This window comes from Wickerhamomyces anomalus (assembly GCF_001661255.1).
Source record: "Wickerhamomyces anomalus NRRL Y-366-8 unplaced genomic scaffold WICANscaffold_1, whole genome shotgun sequence".
In the NCBI taxonomy this organism is placed as follows: domain Eukaryota; kingdom Fungi; phylum Ascomycota; class Saccharomycetes; order Phaffomycetales; family Wickerhamomycetaceae; genus Hansenula; species Hansenula anomala.
In genome coordinates, this window is record NW_017567110.1 from 1,399,788 (window position 1) to 1,416,954 (window position 17,167).

A 17,167-nucleotide genomic window follows, 5' to 3' on the forward strand; every position below is an offset into this window, starting at 1 on the left:
GGGATGTCACGGCTGAACCTGTTATTGAAAGTCGCGACCTCTGCCGGGGCCAGCTGGAAGCTCAAATATCACACAAATAAATATAGCTCTGAATTTTACCAAATTTTTATTTAATTATTATTGAAATGCAGTACTATTGATATTTACCTAATTTTTCAAGCTATAATAACTACTCATGAAATTAATTATATAATTTTTCTAACAAAATAGATTCTTGACCTTTAATTTCTAATTTCTGATTTCAAAATGCCAAAGTCAAAATTTCTAATTTTTTAAAATTGCTTAAAATTTATATCAGTTTAAAGCGGAAATTTAAAGGAGCTTAATTATCTAAGTTGGAGCTTATTTTGATAAAAGAATTGGTAAATAATTGCAATAGAAATTCATATAAAATTTTGTTGACGGGCGTGCCCTTATCAACGATTCTGTTTTGATGAAAATTGAAAATGAAAACAAAGCATTAATTAATTGAATCATTCAAAGTAAGAAGCTAGTTTGAGTTCAAAAATGGATGTTGAAGAGAATGTTGAAGACTTCTTGGAAAGGGTCAAGCAACTTGATCTTCAAAGACAGAAAGAAGATGAGATGAGGAGAAAACAGTTGGAAAATGAAATTCAATCCTATACCAATAGGGAATCAGTCTACAACATTTCCATCCCTAAACCAATTGCTAGAGAAGAAGAACCTGCTACTAAAGCAACAATCCCAAACTCAGAGTCATTACAGAATTTTAACAAAAGTATATCAACCCAATATAGAATTGATATAGATGATTTGGTTTATGAATCTGCTTACAATTATGAAAAATCCCAAAACTCTTCACCAGTTAAAAATAGCTTTAACTCATACAATAGAAATGACGACTCAAGCTTTAGAGCTTCAACTGGCTCAATCTCTAGAGAAAAGACTTTCAAAAAGTATGATAACATACCAGATATAGTAAGGTTCGATGATGCTATGGCTAAATCAGCTCCAAACTATAGAACCTCAAACTTTACCTCCTCTAGACCAAGTCGATATTCAAAATTCCAACTTACTGATGAAGAAAAGAAGTCAATCGATAGTACAATTGAAGGACTCATCGGCGGTGATCATAAAGTTACAGAAGTGCAAGATGAAAACGAGCAGGATGAAAGAAGAATCCCAAAACCATTAACAAGAGATAGAAAAGGTGGTCAATTTTCAACACCTTCAACACCTCAATTACAATCAAACAACGTCTGGTCAAATGCTGCTAAGCAAAAATCAACGTTAGCACCACCTGTCAGTTTATCTAATCAGACATCACACTTGAAAAGATCACCAAGAAAAACAGAATTAGTTACTTCTCCAATAAGGCCTGAAATAAGCTCCCCTATTAAAAAATCCCCAGCCAAATTAGATTTTTCAAGATACACAAGTGAAGATAAACATAAACCACCACCTATTGCTCCAAAACCTCTTGGGTTCAAAGAGACTAAAAATTCATGGCTAGGCTCAGCTGTTAATAATTCTTCATCAACTCCGCAATGGCAAGACACAACTTCCAAGATTCAATTGAACAAACCAGAAGATAAGAAAGCTTCGTGGTTGAATTCTGCTTATAAGCATTCAACATCAAATCCTCAATGGCAAGACACAACTCCAAATTTGCAATTGGATAATGCCAATACATCTGATCCAAAGACTTCTTGGTTAAATTCTGCTATGCAAAGAACTTCACATAAAGAGTTTGAACTGCCTAAATCTAAGATAAAACCAATAGTTCCATCCAAATCAAATACCTTATCAAAGATGATTGAGAATGATGAATTGTCAAAACAGAAACAACATTCAACTTTAAAAGAATTGGAATCTCAAAAACTGAACCATATAAACAGTCCAAATAGACCTATCCCACAACTTTCACATGAATTGAACTATTCTCCAACGATCTTGAAGAAGACAAGAACACCATCACCAATAAGGCAAGATATTCAAGAAGAACCTGATTTTATCAAGCAAAGACTTTCACCAACTCCTAATCCAGCTTCATTATCAGCATCTCATCAAATTGATGCCGAGGCTTTGGCTTATAAGTCTAAATTGAAACCACCACTACCACAACGTAAACCATCATTAGATCTTCCAGAAGCCTTGAAAAAAGCTGATAAATTAAAACCAGCACTCCCAAAACGTAAACCTTCAATCAAGATCCCTGAAGCATTATCACAAAAGGAGCAACTACGTCAACCAACAAAGATGGAAAAAGTGGGAGAACCAACACCAGAAGCCATGAGTAAAAAAACTCAGTTAAAACCAGCGTTACCTAAAAGAAAACCATCATTAAAAGAAGTTGAAGCATTAGAGCAATTGCAAAGAATGAAATCTAAAACTTCATCTAAACAACCACCACCAATAACAAGATCCAAACCAAGAGTTTTCAGTAATTCTAAAGAGATTTTACAAAATCAATTGGGATCTTTAAAGTCAACAAAAAATCTACAAAAAGATGAAGCTTCATTAAATTTAGACCGGATTTTGAAAAAAGCTACTACTGATACCGACATGAAATCTGTTAGGTTACCATTCATGACCCAAGAAAATGAATTCCCAATGATTAAAAAGGTTTCAACTTTTGATGTTGGTGACTTGAAGAAAAAAGCAGATGCAAATGAGAAGCCTGCTGAAAATTTAGAGCATTTGACAAAGAAGAGAACCAAAGGACCAAAGAGAAGAGCACCAAAACAGAAGTAGATAATTATAGAGTGTTATAGATGATTAATGATAAGTGTATGAAAACTACGTAGTTTTTCCTTCTGAGAGTTAGTTTAATAGTACACACAAAAATAAACAAGAAAAGTATAAAAAAACGACATAAAAAACAATTTAAAAACCACAAAACATACATAATCAAAGAACTGAAATATCAATTCAACATCTCAATTCCAATATAAAACAAAAAACACCATGTATCATGAGAAATTCATCTCTTACGTTTTCTTGGATCAACAACTTGAGCACCACGACTACTTGACACAACTTCTCTTTTCTTCAATGCTTCTTGAGCCTTCTCCTCTTCAGGATGTTGTAAAACTTCATCTGCAAAACTTTCAGGAGGTGAAGCAACTAGCATTTCATCAGCTTCTGCATCAACAGTAAAAGCATCTGGTGGATATGCAGTGTGGCCATTGTAATAATCACCATAATATGCTCCGTCTGGTTGTGAAGGATAACCTTGTGGAGGTGGAGGATAATAACCACCTTGATAATGACGTGGTGGCTGAGGTTGAGGTGGATAGTAACCTCTTGGAGGAGGTGGGCGATATGGTTGATACCCTGAGTACGCGCGTGGTGGTTGATAATGAGGTGGATAGTATGGATGTTGAGGTTGAGGTGGATAGTTGTTGTATCTTCCTTGTTGTTGTGCAAGAGGCTGTTGGCCAGTTGCAGCAGGTTCTCCAGAATTTGGCTGCTGATGTGGTTGAGGTGGTGGGATTGGTGGTTGGTAACCTGGGTCTGGATAGTATTGATCACCATAATATCCATACTGATCATGTTCACCATAATATCCTTGTTGAGTCCAGCCATTAGGATATTGATAAGGTTGTGCATTGGCTTGCTCATGATCTTCTTCAGCTAAAACTAATTCATTTCCAGTTGGAGTAAAGTTCTCTGGAGCACCAGGTGAGGAATAGTAAGTTTCAGTAGTTTGTGTTGGACCTTTTCTTTTACTTTTTTTCAAATTGTAAACTGTTGGCTGTGGACTGCTGATTTTTGAGGTTGGTTTGGTAGTATTTGTCATCTTTTCAGATAATGATTTATTAACAACAGTATCTTTTCTCTTGCTAAACACAGATGCTTTCTTCTGTAATGGTTGGTAACGTTCTTTTGATTCCCTAGATCTTGGAACACCAATCGGAGATTCTGGTTCTTTTTTAACATTCTGTGTGCTAACTGGTCTCTTTTTAATTTCAAACTTAGGAAGTTCAGCAGAATCATCAGAAGAAATATCTTCAGCATCCTCCACAGGAGGTTTGACCTTTTCATTGATCTTGGCACTTGGAATATCTTCTTCACTATCAGTATCAATGATAAGTTTTCTTCTTTTTGGTGGAAGTGCGGCTTTGCTTGTTGGTTTGGTTGTTTTGGTACGTTTCTTAGAATTATCAGAAACAGTAGCTGATGATGCCACAAAGGGTTTTGGTTTTGGTTTTGCCTTTGTTATTGGTTTGGAAGTTGCCTTAGGAGCTGGTTCTGGTGCCTTCTTTGGAAGTTCAACAACTTCATCTGGAATTCCTGTCTTTCCAAATTTTTTGTTATAGTCAGCGATCCTATCATAAGCTTCATCTTTATGGCCTGGTGGAGCCATACTTATGGAAAGCGTACTTCTCAGTGACTTTGGAACTTCAAAATCATGGGCAAACCCCAGTAAACTTCTTCTGGTTGTACGCATTTGGGTGTTTTCTCTACTATTTCTTTCAGGTGATTTAGGTTGAGATGGTGCTACCTTTTTTGGTGGTGAAGGTTTCTTTGTAGGTGCAGCTTTCTTTTCAACTTTCTTTTCAGCTTTCTTTGGCTGTGTATCTTCAACAACAGCAGCTTTCATTTGCACACCAGGTGTGTATTTTGCACTTGCATTTGGTTTAGGTTTTGGCTTTGGTTTAGGTTCTTCCTTCACAGGTTCAGGTTCAGGTTCAGGTTCAGAACTACTTTGATCATTATTGATGGCATCTAATAAACGACTACCCAACATTGTATCAGAATCTTCAAGTTCAGAGTCAGAAGAAATATATCCCAAGGGTGGACTGTCAGCTCTTGTTGTTGCCTTGACAGGTTTCGACACAGGCTTTGAGACTTGTTTAGAAATTGGTTCATCAATTGATTCATCATCTGAATCAGCATCAGCATCAGCTCTTTTACCAATAAAACCACGACAGATTTTAGAGCCACAATAACATTTTTGAGGTTCTGCATTTTCGAACCATTCAAAATTATAATCATAAGTAACTTCTTCACCAGCTTCAATTGGTCTTTTAGCAAACAGCCCGATTCTTGGTTCATTGTTAACATACCATTTTTGCATTTCAGAATTTGGATCACAAGAATGATTAGCAAATCTGGCAACAGAACCTTTTTGACCAGCATCAATAACATAGTTACCTTCTAAACCAAGAAAATAGTAGTTTTCAACATCTTTATAGAAAGTGTTTAGCCTATGCTCCACTTCGTCCAGATCAATAACTTCACCAGTGTATTCAACAACCAGGGAACCTGGATTATAGGTTCTCACCGAGAACAATCCACAGCCTTTTTTCTCAGTTTCAATAACTTCATAGGCAGTCGCATATTTTTTGCGTTCATGATAGTCATTCACCAAGTCAGTGAATGCTCTATTTCCACAATCCTGAGAACCAAAGTTACAGTTATATGGTGAACACTCATATTGTAGAGTACGATTGATACAACGGTTTCCACAACCGGACCCTGTACAGTGACACATGCTGAATGTTGGTCTTTTGTCTTTGAAAGGGTTTTCAACCAACCATTGGTTACGTTTCAAGTTGTGTTTCCATTTGACCATGTTTCTTTCACCAGCAACAGTTGGACAATAAATGTTCCAGGGAAGTTCAAAATCAGTAGCGGTATTTAAACTCTTCAAACCAACACCTTGAGGTAAAGGAAATTGAAATTTGGCCCTTTTACCAGTAATAGGAGCTTGATGTAAACCTGACAAAACCCATAGCTTACCATCTAGTTTGAAGCCAGCGACTTCTTCATGGACTTTAACATCATCTTCATCTGATAATGTGGACAAAACTCTCCCCTTTCCATCGAAACGTTCATACAGGATTTCAATATCATCAATATCTTGTTCAGTATAACGCTTCCATTCAGCACAATCTTGAACAGCATCCAGCAACAGAGAGTCATCAAAATCTTGGATTATTGAATTGGTGAAAAAGTCTGAAATTTGATTCCAGGAGTTCTTCTTAGCTGAACGTCTTGAGGTTCTATGGGCAAAGAAATGGACAGGTTCTGTAAGACCCAGCTCTGTTTCAATCAAAGCCATGTTTCAAGAATCTCAGAACACTGCAAATTGATTAAAAAAGACCGTTTCTAGTTAGCGAATTTCCTTTTATTGTTGATTTTTGAAGTCGAGAACGCGAGGGCTAGGAAACAGGCAACAAACTAGGCAAAAAACTTGATAAATAACGGTCCAGCAAGCGGTATGATGTGGCAGGTTAGCTTTGAGTGACTTTTGGCTTTTGATGGTGGTCAATTCCTTGGTTGTGGAGGGTTTTCACTTGGATGATTTGTTTATATTCGGGGATGTTTTGTTTTTGAAAATGCTGCGAACGATTTTGTTCTGTTTGGGCCAAAGAATTGCACACGAAAAAAATCTAAAACGCCATGACAACCAGAATTGAATAACTCGTTATTACGACAGAACAAGCCAGGAAAACATAATAATTGATGCAAATTCTCGAGAAATTAGGGTCTAGAAACCACTGTGATCATTTTAAAGTACGTTTCTAAGGTATTTACTTCTCTAAAAGGTTAGTTACACCAAAAAAATTAAAGTGAAAACATCTATTTACATTAAAAACCATTAAAACCAGTATATGCTGGCTATTATTTGCACCGTTAATCATACGGAATACATAAGAGCCCCCTCCATTTATCATTTTTGTCTTGATAACAAAAATAAATCCTCTAGAACAACGTAAAACGGTAAACCTGAAAGAATATAACCACCTTACCAAACACCTCTCTTCACACCAGGCAAATCACCATTTCTAGCCTTTTCTCTAAATTGGGTCTGAAATTAAAACTGTTAGTAATTATACTCCTGTGTTAACATTGAATAGATTAACTTACTCTACATAGACGGAAATCTTTAATGACAGATTTAGCAGAACCACTAGCAACACAACGGTCTTTAATTTGAGTCATTCTAGTGTAGTTTGGCATAGTGGTTAGTTGTAACTGTGCCTCTAGTCTGGCTCTTGGTGGTAATTGTGTGTTTCTTGCAATATATTTCAAAGCTTGTATAGTGACTTCATGTTCAGCAGCTTGTAGACGTTTGAAATGATCACGCAGGACCATATGGTTGATGTATGATGTTGGAAGTTTGAACTTCACTGGGAAACGGAAATTACCCATCTTAATTAAGTCTATGATAGATGAACAAGTCAAACTGATCAATTCAAATGCTCCTGTTTCTTCAAACGTTCACCAATTTTTTTCATCCTCTTGAGAAATCGCGAAATGCTTACATAAGATTCTGGTTGAAAACCCGCGAATTTTGGTTGTTATAAGTTGACCTGGTGATATTTGAGTCCTCAGATGTGTTAGGTGTTGAAACAATGGAGAATTGGTGCTGATAATGCTGATTTTGGTATGGTGAAGGTTTTGGTGCTGTGCTGATGTTGTTTTAGTGTGCTTGTGTTTTGGGTGGTGGTGCTGCTTTAGGTTTCGAATTGAAAACATACGGGCCTTGAATCTGTTTCGAAAATGTTATAGATCATTTTTTGGTGTCGGCAAGGTGAAAATCTCGTCAACCAAAACAATTTAAATTATTTTAAAGAGCTTTTATCCTGCGTTTTTGATAAAATTCGAATTTGCATTATCTGCAGCTTTTTAATCTTTATAAAGATAACATTTTCCTGGTTTTATTATTTTCATTATGGTTCTTATTTCTACTCAATCACGTTTTATTGAAATGAGAGTCTCTAGACAATTAGCCAAACAATTGACTAACGTTAGAAAACTTTATGGCAGCTCAGCTGCTAAGTCTGCTTATGGTTCTTTTGATAAAAAAGCCCATGATTCGTCAGCCTCTGATTTTGATGAATCAAAACATTTTTTAACTTATTTTAAAACAGGTGGTGCTAAAGTCTACAGTCAAGCTGAGTTGATTAAAGCAGTTAATGAAATAACTGGTACTGTTATTAAACCTTTTAATTCTGCTGCTGAAGCTCAAGAACATCTGGCTTCAAATCCTCCTCAAGTTAAATCTGAGATCTTGCAAAGAGTTTTGGATTTAAACCAGGAAGATGTTATTCGTCAACAACGTGAAAGTGGTGTTGTCAAATTATATACCAATGCTTTTAATAAGAGAGTCAGTCAATATTCTTTTACTGGTTATTCAGTTTTTGCTGAAGATAATTCAATTGTTATCTCTGAGTCAATTGAAAAAAAGACTAAAAAAAGTTTAGAGAAAGCTCACTTGGAAGCTGTTTATCATGCTTCTTTGGCCATTTATGATCAAATCATGGATTTGAAAACTGGTGAGCCACCAACTGCTGTTGGTAAATATGAGATTTGGACTTCAGCTCCTCAAATTCATTTGTATCTTTCAAGAGTCGAAAAGAATGAAGAAAAATGGATGAAGTCCCTTGAACCTGAGGATCTTGAAAGTTTGAAAAGACTTTTGTTCATTAGAGATTTCTATAAAGCAAATGCTGATTTATTTGAAGGTTTTGAATTCAAAATTGTTTCAATTGGTGATATGGATCTTCGTTCTGATAAAATGTTTATTGAATCCAAGAGATTAGCTGTTGACGGAGCTGCTGATGGTGCTCCAGGAAACTTAAGACACAAAGTTTTTGATTGAAAGTTTTTATGTACTGCGAGGAGACAAAGCTCCTGGCACTTTTTTTTTAAATCCAAATATGTATATGCCCAAGTAATAAAACATCGAGTTCTGTATTATAAACTTTGTTAGGATTTTACCGTACATATGTTTCGCGAAACCACATGAAAGCAAAATGTGATAGATCACATTTTCTGATTGTTTCGAAGACCAAACAACCATTTGAAGAATTTATAACTTCATTTCTTCTTTGTTGCTCTGAATAGCTCGTTACTGCTCTTTGATTTGTGCTTTACATAGCTGGTTTGATAAACAAAGAGCCCACTATAAATAATATAATCACAATTCCAAGACTACGATCAAAATTATTGCAAATGGCTAAGCAAGCCTTTTATGCTGTACAAAAAGGTAAAGCCCCAGGTGTTTACAAGACTTGGGATGAATGTAAGGCTCAAGTAATTGGGTTTAGTGGTGCTATATATAAGAAGTTTAATTCTATTGGAGATGCTCAACATTTCATTAATGGTAGTATTCTGTCTCATACAAAAAGTCCGGGTGGTGATTTGAATTTTGCATCGAATGCAATGAAGTCTAACTCCAAAAAGGCATTCTATGCTGTCGCCAAGGGTCAAAAGACTGGTATTTATGATTCTTGGGATAGATGTAAAGCTCAAGTTTCAGATTATGAAGGTGCAAAATTTAAGAAGTTTGATACTCAACATGAGGCTAAAGATTTTATAGAGAAAAACAAAGAAACTGGCTCTATTTCCAAAACAGAAGCTGGTAGAAAGTTGGCCCAAGCAAAAGAGAAAACAAGCTATTATGGAATTGTTTACAAAAATGGAGAGTCAAAGATTGTAAAGACATGGGCTGAATGTGCAAAGGCAACAAAAGGTATACAAGGTGCAGCATTCAAAAGATTCAACAGTTTGAAAGATGCTGAAGCCTTTGTCAGTCAAGGAGAAAATGGGCAACCACCATTATCACCAAATTCAAGAGAAGTTCGCACTAAATTGTTTCTAGAACATAATTCTAAGCAACTTCTCAAAGAACAACAATCATTGAAACCTCAGATTATATTCTGTGATGGATCATTTATACCACAAAGGTCTGGGAAAGATAAAGCTGGGTTTGGTGTATATTATGGTCCTGGTGATTCACGTAACGTTGCTGTTCCAATAACTACTGAACCAAAGAACAGTTTTATTTCAGAAGTGAAGGCCACTGCCCATGTCTTGAAACAAATTTGCAAAGAAATCGACCGTTATAAAAAAGAAGATTTAGAAATCATACCCAAATATTCCATTTCTTCTGATTCTGAGACGGTGAAAAACATTTTACATCAATATGCTGATACTTGGACCGATAAAGATTATGAAAAGCATAGAGAAGTGCCTGAACTTAAAGAGATGGTACATGATTACAAAAAAGTACGGAGCTTTTACAATGATAACTCACCAATATTTGATGACCACAAGTTTGGAATCACTTGGGTTAAAGGCCATGTTGGTATTGAAGGGAATGAGCAAGCTGATAGGTTAGCTAGAGAAGGTGCTGAACAGTCTATAAGGTACTAGTTAAATGGCAACTTTTTTGTATGTATGTACAAAATTCTAATGTTATTAATGACGTGATTCTATTTCCAATAAATAAAGAGTGTAAATGATTCTAGTACAATGGTGCTTCTTCTTCTTTGACCCACAATTTTTTGATCAAGTTGGTCAAACCGACATCAGTGGTTTCCATTTCATAAATACCATATAACCCAACTGTAGTACCAAGAGTCAAAAGATACCTAGCGAATTTATGCCATATACCATATACTCTTTTTGGAATATAATCAATAATACAAGATGTGAACCCAATATGAGCATGCAACAAGATAGTTGTGGATAAAATAGCATCCAGCACAGGATAATCAACAGTAGCAATAAATGGGGTGACAGCTAGTGGAACCATGGTTATAGCAAGTAGTCTCTCATAACTCCAATGGTAAGAACCATGGAAGTAATCTATTTCACCTTGTGGAGTGGCTTCGTTGACAGTACCCACAATATACCCAGCTGGTTGTTCGATAAGTTTGTATTTGTCAAAGTTTGGTTTGAGAGAAATGAATCTCTTTGTAAGCTGTTGAGTCGCCTGTATTCTAGAGCATCTGAATCCTGGTCTAAGCATCGTGAATGTAGCGTTTAGCAGTCTAAAAACGCAATTATTGATCAGATAATCTATATCGATGAGGTTTAAAAAAAAAAATATACGCAGTGGCCCTACCACTATTCAGCGTGCCCTGCTCCAAAAATGTGGCCCTTTTCCAAAGTTTTGTCTTTTTTCCAATTCGCATTTTTTTATTGGCTGCGAGTTTCACCAAATCGTTTTTCAAGTATTTTCAATTGAATTGTTTTCTGTAGAACCATCATCGAGATTCCACAACCATCATCCATCAACTACAGTCTGTGTCTGTCTGCTTAGATCTTGCTGATTCTGATCCCCCTTGCTCTCCTCAAAGACCACACTACTAGAAGATGCTCAGCTCCTCAGCCATCCGTACTACTGCTAAGCGCTCAATTGCCTTGAGACGTTCAATTGCAACTGGCCATGGTAAAACTCAATACACTTCATTGAAAAATGGTGTCACCGTTGCCACTGAAGCCAACTCAGATGCCAAATCAGCCACTTTAGGTTTATACTTTGGTGCTGGTTCCACCGCTGAAAACCCATACAACAATGGTGTTTCCACTTTATTGAACAAAGTTATTGTTAACGAAAACCAAACTGAAGCTTTAACCAACGGTTTCAAATTAGGTGCTGAAACCTCAAGAGATTTCGTTGCTTACCACACTCAAGGTTTGAAACAATCATTACCAAAAGCTTTAGATTTATTAAATGCTAAAGTTGCTCAAGCTGAATTCAAAGCTGATTCAGTTTTAAAACAACGTGAAATTGCTGCTAAAGAAGCTGAATATTTCGAAGAAAACAACCATGCTGGTAGAGTCTTACAACATTTACATGCCACTGCTTTCCAAAACACTCCATTAGCTTTACCAACCATTGGTACTGTTGAAACTTTATCAAGTCTTGTAGACTATGATTTAACTTCATTCCACAAAAAGCAGTACGTTGCTTCAAATGCTGTTGTTGTTGCTACTGGTGATGTTAACCATCAAGAAATTGTTGATTTAGTTGAAAAGAAATTAAACATTCAAGCTGGTGAAGCTCCAGAAATCAGAAAACCACAATTCTTGGGTTCAGAAGTTAGATTAAGAGATGATACTTTACCAAAAGCTTGGATTTCTATTGCTCAAAAGGGTGAAGCTTTAAACTCTCCACATTACTACACTGCTAAAGTTGCTGCTCAAATCTTTGGTGACTACAACTACCATGAACCAATCTCAAGACACTTGGGTGTTAAATTAACTGGTATTGTTAACGAAAACCATTTGGCTGATACCTGGAACCATTTCTCATTATCATACAAAGATGCTGGTTTATGGGGTTTCCAAACTCAAATCTCAAACATTGATCAAATTGATGATTTAGTTCATTTCACTTTAAGAGAATGGAACAGATTAACCATCTCAATCAGTGAAACCGAAGTTGCTAGAGGTAAACAATTATTGAAAAACAACATCTTGTTTGAATTATCATCTCCATTAGCTGTCGCCAACGATATTGGTGCTAAAGTTATTGCTCAAGGTAGAAGACCATCAGCTGAAGAAATCTTTGCTCAAATTGATAAAGTTAACGTTGCTTCAATTAAAGCTTGGGCTGGTGAAAAATTATGGGATCAAGATGTTGTTGTTGCTGGTACTGGTCAAATCGAAGATTTACTCGATTACAACAGAATCAGAAACGATACTTCAATGTTGAGATGGTAGATTTAATCATAAAATATCATGGGAATAATAAAGACAGGAATCAAAAATTAAGACAAAAAAAATAAAAAAAGTTACTTATAATATTCTAATATTCAAATCTGTAATTACAATCCAACAAGATATACAAGATAAAATCAATCAGCAATATAAAAAAAACATTTAAACAAAACATCATCAAGGTATTATCATGTTCTCCATAACTTGTGTGATTTATCATTTTCATCAATTATAAACTATTTATGTGTGTTCTTTTTATTATTTTGGGGGAGATTTAGACGGAGTTTGTTACAATTTATTGAAAAAGAAATGAAGTAACGTTTGTATATAATACATTTATTCAAGAAACAAATTCTAATTTTATTCTCCAATATAATTCAAGAACCTTTTGAAACGTCGAAGTCATTTTTTTTTATATTATTATCAAATTTTTTCCATATGCAAACGATATTCGAATAGAATTCATTAAAAATCAAAGCTAAAATTGTAGCATTGTAGTTACTTAGTCAAGATCCATCTTATCCTCCTCTAATGTTGTGTTTATATCCATCTTGTCTTCATCTAATGTCTCATCGGCTTCAATTAGGCTCACATCAGGTTCTGCTTTAGTAGGTTCCTCTAAATCTTTTTTATCCTTCGGACTGTCAGACTCATCCTCCTTTTTCTCTGTATCTCTTTCATCTTCATCCTTTTGTTGTTTAGCTTCAGCTCTTTCTTCTTCCTCATTTTTATCCTTTTCAGTTTCCTTCCCAGCATGAACCTCTTCCTCAACTGAATCCTCACTTGGCTTGTGTTTCTTCTCTGGCGATTCTTTGGATTCTTCCAGCGTTCTTTTCTTTTGCTCTCCATCCAGTGGTTGTTCATCATGATCATATTCCTCATTCAAAGGTGCATCATTTATTGGATACTCTTCGATTAAATAATGTTCACTTTCAATCTCCTTGATATCATCTTCAGTTAACCATGGTATCTTTGTTAAGAAGATGGTATCAGTCTCATCATTTCCTATCGATATAGGTAGTGTATTTTCACCAAATTCATGATTTTTCAAGCTGTTGTGACCATTGACTTCAAATGTAGTTTCTGGGAATTCAGCAATTGATGATGAAACCTGTATCACATTCTCTAATGCCCTCAAGAACTTCTCAGCCGTATGATAATGCTTTCTAGGAGAATATAGAATCTCTGATAACCTTACAATTGTAAATGGTGGATTATCTGGGAATACTTTGGTTAAATGTTCAGTTAAGCGGTTTGAAAATGATTCTAATGATTCTGTATGGTTTGAATCTAAAGGATCTTTTATTGTTGTTGTGATTGGCTTTTCATAGAATTCTGTTATAATTGTATGGATCAATGTCGGTATTTCTGTCCGTATGTCTTTCCATAAACTTTCATGATCTTTTGGAAATATTCTTTCACGTATTATTGTTTCTAGTTCTTTATTCACTGTTGAGAAAAGTTAGTGACACTAATACCCATTGTATGTCTTATATTAATACTAACAATCAAATTTTGGTTCACTCATAGCGTTTATAGAGCTCTATCAGCATCAATCTTCCCATAAATATACCTAAGTTCCTCTGATAATCAAAATATAAACAATAGATCTTGTGCAATTGTAGACTCGCGACTCGCGTTCTGTATGATCGAATTTCGCGAACTTTTTGAGCAGGGTAAATATCGCGAAAATTATACGTCGTAGTCTTTGGAGCTGGATTTTTTTCTTTGAGAAAAGTGAAAAATTAACGATTCGATTAATAGAGGTCAACACCTTCAACAACAGATCTTGGAACCTTTGAAGGAAATATATAAAGATGTTAAGATCTGTGCTGAGACTACCTGTTTCTAACAGTGTGAATACATTGCTACCAGCTAGATTGGCCTGCTCAGCTATTAGATTCAACAGTTCTACTTCCAAAACTCAAATACCTGAATCATCAGCCAAACAACAAATACCACAAAGCAAGGAGGCCGATGAAATTGCAGATGAGTGGATTCGTACTATCCAAAGAATGAGAGAAGAAATTAGAGCTGAAGGTTTCACTAAAGTGGAGACACCAAAATCAGAATATATGGAAAAATTTGGTATTGAACCAACTCCAGAACAAATTGCCAAAGCTGAAAGTTTAGCAGAAAAGCCAATACCTTTAAAGAAAGATCCAATTGTTGATCATTGTACAAATATGATTATGAAGGATGGTAAAAAATCTAGAGCTCAAAAAGTGATGGGCCAAGCTTTATATATTGTCAGATTACAACTAAGAAAAGACCCAGTTGAAGTATTGAGAGAAATTTTAGAAAAAATGGCACCATTGATGGCCATTAGAACACACAAGACCCGTGCTGCTAAGTCTGTTGTTTTACCAGTTCCATTAACCGAAAGACAACGTCATAGAACTGCGTTTTTATGGATTCTAGAAGGTGCTGAGAAAAGACGTTCTCCTGATTTATCAGTGAGATTAGGTGAAGAATTGATTGCAGCATATGAAGGAAAATCTTCTGGTTATGAAAAAAGATTACAAATTCATAAAACTGCCATGTTACAGAGAGCTTACGTTAAATTGAAATGAGGTGTGTTGTTTTGGTGAAGTTGTACAAAGTCATGTAAATAAAGCATATATGTATTTATCTTTTATGGGAAGAATTTGGATGTAGACACGGTAGTACATTTAAATGTCTTGGATGATTTGGTTTATTTGACACTTTCCTCATTCCAACTAAGTCCAATTGTTTACGAAAAGATCCACAATTCGAGGATGGCTCGAAAACATCATGAGGACAAACTCCACAGTTTATAAGCTGGAAAGCCTCACTAATGTTTGAATCATAAAGAAAAAGCCATGAATTTTAATTTGTAATAAATTCATCCAATCGAAAAGCTCAATTGGAGTTCGACTTAATTCGTCAAATTGGCAATTTCAAGGTTTAGTTCCGTTCGCATTAGGAGCACATCATTGATTCCTTCATAGATAAGCCTGCAAACGGTATTAATATAAAAATCGGGAGCCTCGCCCATAAACTTTTCGGCTTCTTCTTCAAGATCAATTGTCTCAATTTATCAGCATAATGACAGTCAAACAAGTTAATACTCCATCATTCAAACTACCAAATGGTGATATTCCAGCAATTGGCTACGGAACAGGTACTAAATGGCAACATCTTAAAAAAGGTAGAGCTGAAGACATCAGAACAACATTGGATGAAAACTTATCCAATGCTATTAGTCAAGCCATCAAGTTAGGTGTTACTCATATTGATACTGCTGAAATTTACACCACACATATCGAAGTTGCTCACGGTATTAAACAATCAGGTATTGAAAGATCTAAAATCTGGATCACCGATAAGTATTCCCCAGGTTATGGTAGTTTCCCAGCACCTAGTAAGACCCCATATGAAGCCATCAAGACGGCCTTGAGAGAACTGGAGGTGGAGTACATTGACTTATATCTCATACACGCACAATTTTTCAAACCTGAATTGACCCATGGTGTTACTATTGAACAAGCTTGGGCTGATTTGGAAAAAGCTCATAAAGAAGGTTTCGTGAAAAATATTGGTTTATCAAATTTTGATATTCCACATATTGAAAAAATCTTGAAAGTCGCAAGTGTCAAACCATCTGTTTTACAAATTGAGTTCCATGCTTATCTTTTCAATCAATCACCAGGTATTATCGAATATGCAAAGAAGAATGATATCTTGGTTGAGGCTTATGGCCCACTATCCCCAGTTATTAGGGCTTCAGGAGGTCCATTAGACCCAGTATTGAAGAAACTGGGTGAAAAATATGGCAAAAATGAAGCTCAAGTTTTGTTGAGATGGGTTTATCAACAAGGTATTTTACCAATCACCACAAGTTCAAGCGCTCAAAGAATTACAGAAGCATTAGCTATTTTCGAATTCGAGTTGGAACAAGCTGATGTTGATTTGATCACAAAAGTTGGTTCAGAACATCATTTCAGAGCATTTTTCCCAGATTTTGATAAATAGGTTAAAAATGATATAATAGCACAATAATAGATGAAACTACTGAAATATTCAGCGTGAGTTTCATTAAATTAATCCTAGCAGCGTTCCCTGATGTTTTGTATCTCTATTATCGCCGATATTCCTCATTATATTAACACCTTCATTAAACTTCTTCCTCCAATCCCACTTCTTGAGTTGTGATTTATTCAACGGATAAGTCATCAACAGGCTCTGGTCTCATATTCTTCAATGTGATATCTTCTCTACTCGAAAATCTACTCAAATCATTTGAGCGATCACTTTGAACCCCATGTTCTAGATCCATATCAAAATTCACATCTTCATTGTCTTGTGGAATTGAGTTTCTTAACTGGTCGTAACGTTGTTGTCTTCTTTGTTCTATAATCTTTTTATGGTAGACCATTGATATGACCAATGCTGATGATGAGCCTAACACATTGGCGATTATATCTTTAAAATCAAAGTCACGATAAGGTAGTAATCCCTGGACAAACTCTGATCCTATTCCACCAGTTAAAGTACAAATGATGAATGTTAAATTTCGTACAGCCCTGGTACTTGATGTTTCAAATAACCAATAAAACATCAGTGAAAGCAGGAAGAACGTGACGAAATGTATGAGTTTATCATGTGGTAATGATATTTTGGCAAACCCTAGGTAAGCAGATAACACAAGCGCAACAGCTAAACCTGCCAATACTGACTTTCTGATTCTCATGATGATGTGCTTTTTTCCTCTTTG

General features: G+C 35.6%; 10 protein-coding genes across 10 annotated transcripts; 6 read left to right on the forward strand and 4 right to left on the reverse strand.

Moving 5' to 3' along the window:
- Window positions 1-141: 141 nt before the first annotated feature.
- Window positions 142-2,696, forward strand: BSP1 (Bsp1p; the record flags this gene model as incomplete). The annotated part of the gene is made up of 1 exon (XM_019186104.1): window positions 142-2,696. A coding segment is annotated over exon 1 (2,023 nt), but the record flags the coding sequence as incomplete, so codon positions are not given.
- Window positions 2,697-4,882: 2,186 nt separating this feature from the next.
- Window positions 4,883-5,227, reverse strand: WICANDRAFT_22299 (uncharacterized protein; the record flags this gene model as incomplete). Its single annotated transcript, XM_019180937.1, has 1 exon — window positions 4,883-5,227. A coding segment is annotated over one exon (345 nt), but the record flags the coding sequence as incomplete, so codon positions are not given.
- Window positions 5,228-6,718: 1,491 nt separating this feature from the next.
- On the reverse strand, window positions 6,719-7,125 carry MRP2 (mitochondrial 37S ribosomal protein uS14m; the record flags this gene model as incomplete). The annotated part of the gene is made up of 2 exons (XM_019182956.1): window positions 6,719-6,781; window positions 6,841-7,125. 2 exons carry the CDS (start codon window positions 7,123-7,125, stop codon window positions 6,719-6,721), a joined length of 348 nt encoding a protein of 115 aa, XP_019041368.1.
- Window positions 7,126-7,648: 523 nt separating this feature from the next.
- On the forward strand, window positions 7,649-8,578 carry WICANDRAFT_60228 (uncharacterized protein; the record flags this gene model as incomplete). Its single annotated transcript, XM_019182957.1, has 1 exon — window positions 7,649-8,578. One exon carries the CDS (start codon window positions 7,649-7,651, stop codon window positions 8,576-8,578), a length of 930 nt encoding a protein of 309 aa, XP_019041369.1.
- A 450-nt stretch (window positions 8,579-9,028) lies between these two features.
- RNH1 (RNA-DNA hybrid ribonuclease) lies at window positions 9,029-10,617 on the forward strand. Its single transcript, XM_019186105.1, has one exon. The coding sequence runs from the start codon at window positions 9,142-9,144 to the stop codon at window positions 10,132-10,134; it is 993 nt and encodes a 330-aa protein (XP_019041370.1). The 5' UTR covers window positions 9,029-9,141; the 3' UTR covers window positions 10,135-10,617.
- A 344-nt stretch (window positions 10,618-10,961) lies between these two features.
- On the forward strand, window positions 10,962-12,875 carry COR1 (ubiquinol--cytochrome-c reductase subunit COR1). Its single transcript, XM_019186106.1, has one exon. The coding sequence runs from the start codon at window positions 11,080-11,082 to the stop codon at window positions 12,430-12,432; it is 1,353 nt and encodes a 450-aa protein (XP_019041371.1). The 5' UTR covers window positions 10,962-11,079; the 3' UTR covers window positions 12,433-12,875.
- Window positions 12,876-12,923: 48 nt separating this feature from the next.
- PSY4 (Psy4p) lies at window positions 12,924-13,957 on the reverse strand (the record flags this gene model as incomplete). The annotated part of the gene is made up of 2 exons (XM_019184042.1): window positions 12,924-13,878; window positions 13,936-13,957. 2 exons carry the CDS (start codon window positions 13,955-13,957, stop codon window positions 12,932-12,934), a joined length of 969 nt encoding a protein of 322 aa, XP_019041372.1. The 3' UTR covers window positions 12,924-12,931.
- Window positions 13,958-14,504: 547 nt separating this feature from the next.
- On the forward strand, window positions 14,505-15,002 carry RSM7 (mitochondrial 37S ribosomal protein uS7m; the record flags this gene model as incomplete). The annotated part of the gene is made up of 1 exon (XM_019181184.1): window positions 14,505-15,002. The coding sequence occupies one exon, from the start codon at window positions 14,505-14,507 to the stop codon at window positions 15,000-15,002; it is 498 nt and encodes a 165-aa protein (XP_019041373.1).
- A 496-nt stretch (window positions 15,003-15,498) lies between these two features.
- WICANDRAFT_25067 (aldo/keto reductase) lies at window positions 15,499-16,425 on the forward strand (the record flags this gene model as incomplete). Its single annotated transcript, XM_019181094.1, has 1 exon — window positions 15,499-16,425. The coding sequence occupies one exon, from the start codon at window positions 15,499-15,501 to the stop codon at window positions 16,423-16,425; it is 927 nt and encodes a 308-aa protein (XP_019041374.1).
- A 325-nt stretch (window positions 16,426-16,750) lies between these two features.
- Window positions 16,751-17,146, reverse strand: WICANDRAFT_16661 (uncharacterized protein; the record flags this gene model as incomplete). Its single annotated transcript, XM_019180704.1, has 1 exon — window positions 16,751-17,146. A coding segment is annotated over one exon (396 nt), but the record flags the coding sequence as incomplete, so codon positions are not given.
- Between the last annotated feature and the right edge of the window lie 21 nt (window positions 17,147-17,167).

Coding starts and splice junctions, on each gene's coding strand:
- RNH1 (XM_019186105.1), top strand. CDS start 9,142: ATGAAGTCTAACTCCAAAAAGGCATTCTATGCTGTCGCCAAGGGTCAA.
- COR1 (XM_019186106.1), top strand. CDS start 11,080: ATGCTCAGCTCCTCAGCCATCCGTACTACTGCTAAGCGCTCAATTGCC.